General features: G+C 40.9%; 1 protein-coding gene across 1 annotated transcript; it reads left to right on the top strand.

The window, feature by feature from the left end:
* Positions 1-1,030: 1,030 nt before the first annotated feature.
* On the top strand, positions 1,031-10,945 carry NUP43 (nucleoporin 43). Its single transcript, XM_035108774.3, has 8 exons — positions 1,031-1,213; positions 2,151-2,273; positions 2,482-2,559; positions 4,668-4,836; positions 6,137-6,272; positions 6,397-6,548; positions 8,025-8,147; positions 9,980-10,945. Exons 1-8 carry the CDS (start codon positions 1,094-1,096, stop codon positions 10,195-10,197), a joined length of 1,119 nt encoding a protein of 372 aa, XP_034964665.1. The 5' UTR covers positions 1,031-1,093; the 3' UTR covers positions 10,198-10,945.
* Positions 10,946-11,592: the final 647 nt, after the last annotated feature.

The raw sequence follows: 11,592 nt of genomic DNA, 5'->3' as shown, positions 1-11,592 counted from the left end.
TGCTGTTTTTGTCTTGCACAAAAATGAATCCTCCAAACCAAACACATTTCATTCTCTCTTGCTGATGCAGTACTAATGCTCATATTTTACTTACGTATATACACTTCTTTCTCCCAGAACTGAGCAAACATCCATCAACCCATACAAATACCAGTATCATCCCATAATTTTGAAGCAACATATCAGGGAAACCATGACATGGTTTCTGAAGTATCAAGGTCTAGCTTTAGAAATTGTAGAAGAAACAAGGAAGGAGCATTACAGGCTTATGAATACTCTTCAGCTATTTCCACTGACGGAGAGTTCAATGTGGCTTATTCCAGAGTAAGCGTGTTTCAAATAACACTAGCATGATCCCTTGCATATTTACTCAAAAGTAAAAGCCACTCTATTCACTAGAATTTCCTAATAGGTGTGTTTACGGCTGCTGCCTAGCACACATGGGTGTAGCTGGAGGGGACAGCTGGCCCCCACATCAAGTAAATAAATAAAAATACTTAACTAAAAGTAGAAATTGCAGAGATTTTGAGATATTTTCCTGAGCACTTGGGGTGAAAAGAAAGTAATTTAAAACAACTGTTGTTGAGACATTTTATTCCGAATCTGCTAGACAGAGCCAGTTGATGATGACAGGTGGGTGGGTGTCCTGCCCCTGTCCTAACATAAATCCTGGCTACGTCCATAGTAGCATATAATGGGATGGTGGCCAAGAAGAAGGATGGCAGGGAGCCAAGCCTTCCCTCGTGCCATTAGGATGCTCAATATTGACATATCACGAGATGTGGGGCATCACCACCACGTCCTGGGAAAAACCGCCAAGGAAGGAACGTCTGGAGATGCTTCACATCCCACCTCAGCATTTCCTGCAATTCTAGCTATTAGAAAACGAAAGGAAAAGCCAAAGGTAGAGCATCCCGCGTTACTCCCCCCAGTAATATCGGGAGTATGACGCCTCCTTGAGAGAGAGCAGCGCGGTCCTGGCAGGCTTTTGTCCCGCTTCCTTCGCCGTCTCCCGTGACGTGTGTCAGCCAATCAAGGGGGCGCATTTGAAAGCCGGCGGAGGTAAGACGCGGCGGGTTCTCCCCGCTTAAGCATGGAGGATGTGGCTGCCAAGTACGTGTCCCAGAAAGTTAGTAAGGCCCGCTGGCGGCCCGTGTCTGCTACTGCCCTGCAGCCTCCCGAGGTCTTCGCTACCGGCTCGTGGGATAACGAGGTAACGCGGTTTTCCACCCCTTTCCACCCCCGCCCCTCTCTCCTGTGGCCTCAGGGTGAGCTGCCTTGGAAAGGTTGGGTGCACCACTCTCTCTCCCCGTCTTCGGTGCTTTCCATTCCTACGTGCATGTTTTCCGTGTCTGAATCGGGGGTGGAGCTGTATTCGCTTAGACTCAGAGGTCCGTCGAAGCCCCAGACCCCATATTTTTTTCTTTAGTGTATTCAACGGCGCGTGTATGGTAGTACCGTAGTAGTTACGATTTAACTGGGCGGTTTTTGTGCTTTGTGTGATTCTGCCTGTTCTTATTTAACTGTTGAGCTCCCCGAGTCAGTGAGGATGTTAGGATGATAATAAATAAAAATAAATAAATAAATAAATAAATTTATACCCCGCCCATCTGGCTGGGTTTCCCTAGAAAATGAACTCTTCCCCCCCCCTTTTTAAAATGAACGATTAAAACAACTACTAGCCATTTGTAATTAAGGTGTGGGGTGGCTTAGAAATAACTGGCACATAGGTACTAATAAGCATTTCATTCTGCGTTGGAAGTGTAATTTAATAGTTTTCACTCTGTTTGGTCCCTCTCCTCACTAATGCAATAAAATAGATTATGTGATCACTGAAAGCTTTTGTACAAAATTATAGAAACCTTGAAAGCTGTCTATTCAGTAGGTATAGTTCAGTGGGTACTATGTGTGTAAAAAAGAAAATCCAGCAGTTTTGTGTTTCCATTCTTTTTACCTCTATGTGGTGTGCACAATATACTGTATAGTGTTCTGTATCTACCTTTTAGCTCCATATATTGATGATAGTATGGTATTTGGGACGCTTTTTTTTAGCTTGGCAAGAAAAACGAAGTGTAGCTGAAGTAGGTTGCTATCCAAGTTTGGTTTTTCTTATACTGGTACAAGAGCTTGCTTTTCTTGTAATCCTACAGGAAAATAAGATTTCAATTTGGTCTGTTGGAGACTTCGGAAGTTTGACCCCAAATGGAGAATATAATGGAGAACCACATCTGCTATGTGATATTGAACACAGTGGTGATGTTATGGATATGGAGGTAAAAGTGCTATAAAAATAGCTCTTAATGGCATTTAATTTCTGTGTTAAGAAAGTTTAAGGTGTTGTAGTTATACCAGTAAGAAAGGGAGTTCCTAACTTCCACAGTTTGGGAAATTAAATATGAGACACTGATACAATTTGCTTATCAAATCTTGTGTAAATACAGATTTGTGTGTTAACATGTTTGAGGGTTACTTCTCCCTTAGTTTTTGGATCAGGAGAGAATTGTGACTGCTTCATCCACTGGAAGTGTGACCATATTCAGACATCATCAAAATAATCAGGTAAATAGTATTAACTTTCAGCTACTACGACAGTTGCTCTGCGTGTCTAGAATAAACAAGCGTGAAGCTGTTAAATATAAATGACAGCTAAAAAAAACTCTAGGAGAAGTGGTTAGTTCTTTCTCTTGCACTTAGTTGACTTAAAGCATAATTGTGTGATCTCTAGGCAGCTTTAGAAACATTTTATGAGAACTATAGCCATACAACTCTTCTGGTTTGTGTTGATGTATATTAGCTGAGTATACATTAATGTTGACAAAACCTTCATTGTGGAGTAGTCTGCAGTTCTAATCACCATTAATCTTCTGAGTACTACTGCTTATGATTGTGCTGTTAATATAAAGCTCAGTATACAAAAGAAAACAGTGAAACATTTCTACTTCATTAGAACACTTACAATGTAGTCCTATATTAGATGCCCCCCCCAAAAAAATGTGTCTGGAACTTCATCAAAGGCTATGCTCCAACTATCAGCAGTTATGGAACTATAGAAGCAAGGGCCAGACTCTGTCATTGGCCAGAAGAATAAGGATCACTGGGTACTTGTGTATTTTTAACACGTTATAAGCTATCTCAGAGATTATTTTATCTAAAGATAGTGTATAAATAAACAATGGATGAGATTCAGCTAAGTCATTAAATGACATGCAATTGGACCTTCTCTCCCTCCTGTACACTCCCTAAATCTGTTCTGGTGGGTTGGAATTCCTGGAATGTATTTGGGAGGTGTGCAGGTGGAAAAAACTGGAAACCCGTTTGCATGAGCAGACCTCATTCCCTGTGTACATACCCCACCTAACGCTATGTTGAATTCCATCCATAATTATTTGCCCTTGTCCTTGAATATCTGCTAATAACTTACCATTTGACTTGCTGTGTGTAATCAGTCTTTCAAATTAAATGCAAAACCATTTCTGCAGAATGGTTTGGTGGGACATGTCTGGCAATCTGATTTCCTAGGAGTTGGTTACTCATGATAAATAACTGCAAGGCACTGACCTGAAATGTTGTATATCAGGGTGGGGAACCTTTTTCAACCCAGGGGCTGCATTCCCTCATAGCCAGCTTTCTGGGGCCACATGCCATTGGGTTCAAAATGAAAGTAAGTGTGACCAGAGTGGAGCTAGAGCTGATGGTGTGGCCAACACACATAAATCTGCTGATGCTGTCATGCAGCATACACATATTCATTCTCTCCTGCCTTCTTGCTGCACTGAGGCTTTGAAAAACAGTAGGCTTTTTGGAAGCTAACTGTGACAAGCTAATTGTGAGTGTGTACACACTGACCCAATTTGCTTGTGTTAACAATAACAAATGGTTTGCCCTGAACATGGAGATTACGTCTGTTTTGCTCTCCCCCTTGAAGAAGCAACATTCCACAACCCATGGTTTAGCATCTTTTTCTCCAGAAAATACATAATTAAGTCAAGAACTAACCTTAACTTGACATTGCGGTTTGGAGTGAAACAAACCATGATTGCCAATTTGGATGTAACACTAAGTTAGGGATTGTGATTTGTAGCTCCTGAGTATGTTAGAAAGGAAGTGAAGTGAGAGCCACTTGCACATCTGTGATAAACCATTAATTAAGGTTTTCATGATGCTGCCCATCCAACATATCCTAGTTACCAGGAAAGTTGGAAACAGAATACCTCTGGGTCGCTTCCTTGAAACGTGGACATGTCACTCATGCATTTGAACTTCAAACATTTTAAAAATCCTTTGGAAGATGTGCGGTGTATAGGAGAAGCCAGAAATATAGTACGTGTCTGCTTGCAAAACTGAAGATATATTTACTGGCAATTTATATAATACATATACAGTATTGTTATCCTGAAACTTGAAACTTTAGTACAGGGTAGCTAACTTACGTAGTTGTTACTTCTGTGGCATTTTTCACTATACCATTTTATTTACAATTCACATTTATGCTGTCTTACCGCCCTCTGTAAATTGGTTTAGCCTAAGTGGTAATTTGTGTAAAGCCACCCAAAAACCTTTTATATCTGATGAGGTTTTGAACTTGAATGTATGCATCGCAGCTCTAAATTTAGATACTAACTTTTTCCACATAGCGTGGCTGTTTGATCTTCTCTTTTGTCTTTTAGACTCTGTCTTTAAACCAGAAATGGAAAAATGCACATTACTATGATGCATCTGGTGGCAGTGCATCATGCACTGGGATCATATGCAACAGTCCTGAAATCTTTACTGTTGGTGAAGATGGTAGGATAAATGTGTTTGAAGTTGACCATAAGGAAGCTAAACGTACTATAGGTAAGTAATTTGAGCTCAAGTCCTAAATATTTGTGCAACGTATTGTTGTAAACCTTCCTGCTGGCCTTTGAAAGCTCAGGATAAAAATGAAACAATTGCCTGGGGAGTCATTGGAGGATCCAGGAGTGCCATTTTTATGTGAACTTAATCATAGCTGTAGGCAACAAGAATATTAGGTACACTTTTAGAACAAAGTATATACAACTATGAAACACTGGAATGTGATTTACTGGAATGTGAGACATCAATTGCCATGTGCAGTATTGCTTACCTTACTCTATAAACTACCAGTTCATTGAGGCTCAGGAAGACATTAAATTTTGGATGGTGCCCTTTGTCATCTGCCTTAATCTACATGCTAAGGTGTTTTGAATGTTTTTAAGCAATGGGATAAACATTTTCTAAACTGACAGCTCTCCTGTTTGAACTGAAGTATAGCTCATGCTTCGCCATACTGTATGTTAGTACTTGCTATTAGTTGTTAAAACTCCATCTGCACACATTCAATTTCCATGGGAATGGTATACTCTGCTGCAATGCCTATACTTTGCTTTGTCATTAAAAACATTCTCTAATAAAATTATTAGGTTTTTTTTAGAGTAAAGAATATTCTCAGGGACCTACAGACAGGCATATGGTTAAAAGAGTGCTTTTGTAGTAATGGTTAGGAAAGTGAACAAGAAACAATAGCTTCAGGAAAATGGAAGCTGTAGACCAAAACCGTTTAGCCATTTAACAAAATCTAAATTGCTACTGGCCACTTAACTGTTGAGATATTTAATGATGAAAAGTGGCATAACAAACCAGCCAGCAGTTCTCAGGGAGGCAACACTCTTCTCTCATACACCAATGAAGTTATTCTCGTGTTGATCTTTTGTGAAGACACTGATAAGGGCCATGTGCACTTTAAAATACTTGACCTTTACTTTCATGAAGCTTCTAATTGGATTCTTTGCACTTTAATAAGCACTACAAAAATTCCCGACTCTCTTGGTAGACAGAAGTGTGGGCAATATCTCAGAAACAGTAATATTGAATTATGTGGGGATTACTCCCAGGTAAATGGCTATAGGATTACAGCCTTAGTGTACTCTTAATGAGAAGGTATATTAGTATATACAGCTAGTAGTTTACATGCCAGAAAATTCTCTCTAGAACATTTAATCTCCTGGGGTAAATCCTACAGCTACTTCTTAGAAACAATTGTTCACTCTGCTTTTCTGATATATAAACAAGCAATGCTTGCTAAGAGTGAGACATTTTTAGATTATATGAACTTTTTTTGTCTAATTTTCTGTAGATAATGCTGACAGCAGTACACTCCATGCAGTTACTCAGCTTCGCACAACAGAGATCCTGACAGTCAATTCCATTGGCCAGCTAAAAGTATGGGATTTCAGACAGCAAGGAAATGAGCCTTCACAGATATTTTCATTGTAAGCATGTACTCTCAGATAAGGAATGCTGTTAAAACCAAGCACTATAGCTAAATGTCATTTACTTCCTGGATTACAGCCTGTTTGATTCCCCATTAAAATGTGTGTTCCTCTTGCCTTGCAGGACAGGGGAAAGAGTTCCATTGCACTGTGTGGATAGGCATCCTAGTCAGCAGCACATTGTAGCCACAGGCAGCCAAGATGGAATGTTGAGTATTTGGGATGTAAGACAAGGTGGCGTGCCAGTTTCCTTGCTAAATGCTCATGACGCAGAATGTAAGTACCGATACAAACAAGTGTAATTCTTAATGTCAACAACTAGAGATACAAGCCTTCCACACATGAGCAGAGTACTTGGCCAAGGCAGGATTTCCATAGAGCTCAATAGACCCTTGTATCTCTCCTCCTTGGCATATACATGGGTATATGTTTGGGAGGTCTGTACAACCTCCAGTTATTCAAATGGTTGTGGTGTGTCCATGTATACAAGCTATGAGGTAAAAGAGAAATGACTCTAAGCCAGCCTTTCTTATCACTGGGTCCCCAGATTCATAGAGTACTGTAATAGAATTGTAGCATTGCAAGTGAACTCAGGGGCATGTGTGTGTATTCATATCAGCAAACTATTCTGTATTCAGGGAATTAGCTCTTCCAGAACATGAATGAGTAAGAGAATTTATTACAAAATTCTTAAATAGAACCTATTCCCAGTACAGTCACCCCCTGTTCTGCTGGGAAACACGAGAGTTGGCACAGAAACTATGGCACATTTTACAAAATATACAAGAGTGCAGCAACTGTAACTTGGGAACATAGTCTAGGCAGTAGAATGCCCTTATAAGGTGCTCAAGAGGGAACAATACAGATTTCACTGAATTTTCTCAATAAAATTTCATTTCAGGAAAAGCTACAATCAAACCCCATGTGAGGGTTCTGTTCCAGAGGCAGTGTGCATACACAAAATCATTTCGTACCGTGTTTCTCATATTATAAGTCATGTCTTATATTAATTTTTTCCTGAAAAAAACACAGCATGGCTTATTTTCAAGGGATGTCTTAATTAAAAAATAAGTACTGGTACCGGTATCTGTACAGACCACAGACCTGCTCCCACCGGGTCTTCGCGCGCGGCAGGCAGAGGCTGCAGCCGGGTCCTGGGGCTGCGTGCGCGGCAGGCAGAGGCTGCAGCCGGGTCCTGGGGCTGCACGCGCGCAAGGCAGAAGCTGCAGCCGGGTCCTGGGGCTGCACGCGCGGCAGGCAGAGGCTGCAGCCGGGTCCTGGGGTTGCGCGCGCGGCAGGCAAAGGCTGCAGCCGGGTCCCGGGTGTCCACGCGCAAAGGCTACAGCCGGGTTCTGGGGCTGCACGCGCTGCGCGCTGAGGCTGCAGCCAGGTCTCGGGGGTTAACGCGGCAGCAGCAACCCTTCTTTGCCACAGACCTTCTTCCACCACCCGGTACGGCTTATTTTCGAGGTATGCCTTATATTTTTCCACCTCAGGAAAATCCTGCCATGCCTTATTTTGTAGGGATGCCTTAAAATATGAGAAACACGGTAGTTCATAGGAAAAATATACAGTATGAGTCTACTTTGTAAAAAGTCAAGCTTCTGTTCTACTTTACTTAGGCTCATTGTATCAGACTCAGCCTCTATAAATAGTCTATTATTGTAAAATGTTGCATGCCTTCTGGCTATATAGTATCCTTATTATGTCCAGATTAGTGTATATTGCAATAAAATTTGTTTACTTGTTCAGTATGGGAAGTCCACTTTCATCCTTCCAATCCTGATCATCTGTTCACTTGTTCAGAAGATGGAACTCTGTGGCACTGGGATGTTTCCACTGACATTTCTGAAAGAAAATCATTCCTTCACACAGGTAAATTTCCTATTTTTGAGAAACTTGAAGGAGCTTATCTTTTGTCAGTAGACTTGGGAGTGAGTGTAGAGGAAAAAGCATAGGACAACATGTCAAGTATAGATGTTACAACATTTTTGTGTCTGTTCATCTTTAGAGAATTCTTCCGTTGTGATGTTCAATTTGGCATTTTCTGTTTATTTCTAATGTGCTATGTCCCTAGCCAAATTAAGATAGAGCAATAAAACTTGGCACAATCTACATTTCAAGTTTGTAAACTGGCCTGATGTTCCTCTGCTATACCACCTCTATTTGATGTGAGGAGGGAGGAAATATATACATACAAAGGGATTCTGTGGTGAAAGCAGTACAGTATCTGGTGCCAATTTCCCAAGTTGGTGTGGTGATGTGGTATGTTTACAGTCACTCTTTTGGGGAATGAAACTTTCAGCAGTGACTTGCTGCTTTGGTAATGGAAGTGAAAGGTTGGTAGTGCTTGAAGGAAACACACAAATGTAGAAAAGAAGGTGCTAGAATGAAAGGCTCAAATTTTGAAAGCTGGGTGGAAGAGATCCCCTTGAAATCAAGTGGTTGAAGGCTAAGCCATGAATTTTTAAAACAGAGAGATGAGTCAGGGGAAGAGAAGGAAATAATGTGTTGCATTATGTAACATAACATGTGTAGCACCTGAAGAACAGTGGTTTTGCCCATGCTGCTGCTACTCTGTATTTTATTTATAGGCAGCCCTTTGGTGAAAGAGAAGCATACAACCCAAATAGTAAAACTCGATAAAAAAATATAATTTCCAATAATAAAACTCGTAAAAATCATAAAATTCAGCAGTCATAACAACTTAAACCATCTACTGTATAAAATCTGTTGAAACATATTGGCAATGAAGTCTTTGCCTGCCACCAAAAAGAAATTAAGGTTGATGCTAGGGAAGTTTCCCTGGGGAGAGCATTTAATACATGAGGCACTATGACAGAGTAAATCCTCTTCCCATTACCACTTGCCTGACTTCAAGGCAACTTGCCTAACTTGTCAAGAGGATATGGACAAGACCTGAAGAATGAAGTGTTCATGTGTTGGAAGGCAGTCCTTCAGATAGCCAAGTCCCAAACCATTTAGGACCTCATAGGTAATGAATAGGATGGACTGGTAACCTGTATACTGAACTACTGTAATGTGCATCTGTCTGTCTTTGAAAACTGTTTGGAAACTGCAGTTGGTATAAAATACAGCTGATAGCCTACAAACTGGAACTGGCTCTAGGGACCATGTCTCGCTGTTGTACTAGGCTCTCATAAGTTGAGAAGGTAAAGGTAAAAAAGGTAAAGGATCCTGGATGGTTAGGTCCAGTCAAAGGAGACTCTGGGGTTGCGGTACTCATCTCGCCTTCAGGCCAAGGGAGCGGTGTTTGTCCACAGACAACTTTCCGGGTCATGTGGCCAGCATGACTAAACCACTTCTGGCGCAGTGGAATACCATGATGGAAACCAGAGTGCACGGAACGCCGTTTGCCTTCCCACCACAGCGATACCTATTTATCTACTTGCACTGGTGTGCTTTTGAACTGCTAGGTTGGGAGGAGCTGGGACAGATTCGAACCACCGACCTTCTGATTGGCAAGTCCAAGAGGCTCAGGGGTTTAGACCACAGCGCCACCCCATCCCTAAGTTGAGAAGGCAAGAGGTGTAGGCTACATTTCTGTGATGTTAGCAGCAAAGCCAAATACTTCCAACTGTTAACAACATGAACAACGGTTAACCATCACATTTGCTGTGGAGAACAATGATTTTCTAATTTCTGCATTTAAGTTAAAAATTAACTCATTTTGTGTTTTATTTTAGGTGGGAGAAGTACTACTACATATCTGCCTCACAGTGCAGTTAATCAATCTGTAACAAGTGCCTGGCTGAGCAATGATCCCACTAAAGACCGCATGGAGATCACAAATTTAATTCCAAATCCAACATTATCTGTGAATAGTTTAGATGTTTTAGGATCATGTCTTGTATATGGAACTGATGCAGAATCTATTTATGTTAAAAAAAACCTATTTGCATAATTTTATCTCCACCAAAGCTGATTCTGAACTTCTAAATGCTGAAATACATACATTTTCTAGTTGTAATTAAACTAGGGGAATAATTTATGATGGCAGATAAACTACAATTCACATTGCAGCCTCGATTTTTTAACCGTGTTACATAAAAGAAAAATAATTGTCATTTCTATCTAGTTCATGGGTTGCCAACTCTTCTTTGCAATAAGCTACCTAAAGCTCAAAAATTTAAAAGGATAGTTCAGCCACTTTTACAGTTCTCCAGTAATTATGAAGAGTATATGATAATTAATGTTTAGGTTACTGATTGTGGCAATAGGCTAAATTTCTGAACAAATGCTTGTTTAGGGGAGACTTACGTTGCATTTTTATGTACCAATTAGGTTACAATACTTCTAATCAAAGCTGGGAAAAGTATAAATCTTGGCAAAGGAAAACGGAAACAGACTTCAAAATTTTAATAGTAAGCCATGGAATGGTTTTAAATAGTAACTTTAATGTGAGACTGCATACCTCCAACACTTACTGTATCTGACAATAAGTCCAATATTTGGTCTGTCATACAAATTCCATTTAGATTAGCACTGTTACTATGAATTTTTACTTGGAAGTAAGTGTGCTAAGGTTCAACAGCCTTATCAATTAAAAAACACAACTGCTTGTAAAATTGTTGAGAAACCACTGGCTGCATGTATCATTTATGAGAAAACTTTTTTATTAAACTGTCAATAGAAGTTGTTTTTCCCCCCTACACCTGAGTGCTTAAACAATTATTATAAAACTTGAACATATTTACTGAATAATAAAGCTGCCTTGATAGCTGTAAGCAGGGCTGCCAAGAGAAGGGTCTATGAGTCCAAGTGAGCCTTTTAAACCAAAGGTGAATAGTTTGCTCCAACCCCCCTCCAGGTGTATAGGACCAAGAGCTGTTTGGAGTTTTTGTTTGGCATAGGTGGGTGGGTAGGCACTGATGCACTCCAAAGAAGGCTGTCCTGTTACAGAAACCATGTGAAGGCTATATTTTTACCTCCACAATAAGTTTTCAGTTAGGGTTAAACAGGCCTATGCCACTTGTGAGTTGTGGCCCGATCCAAGGTGGGCCACAACAGGAGCGCTACCACCATGCAAATGCACGGTAAGTTTAAGGAATGTGTCCCCAACTGCATGTTTGGGTGAAGAGTGGGTCCTGGATCTGAAAGGGCTGAAGACTGTTTCCCTGAAGAATGGGGTGGGGGGGGGGGGATTTGCCGATTTGGCAAAGCCGAAGGTATCAGAATGCTTTGGCCTGGTTCTGTCCTCTGCTTACTTCCACCAAATGGGCCCAATCCGTCGTCCCCCGACAGCCAGAGCAGGCGAGGGAGAAGCGACCCATGAGTAGAGACCAGCTGTTCCTTGCAG

The sequence above is a fragment of the Zootoca vivipara genome, chromosome 3 (assembly GCF_965207765.1).
Source record: "Zootoca vivipara chromosome 3, rZooViv2.hap1.1, whole genome shotgun sequence".
Classification (NCBI taxonomy): domain Eukaryota; kingdom Metazoa; phylum Chordata; class Lepidosauria; order Squamata; family Lacertidae; genus Zootoca; species Zootoca vivipara.
This window is presented reverse-complemented; position numbering and strand designations above follow the sequence as displayed.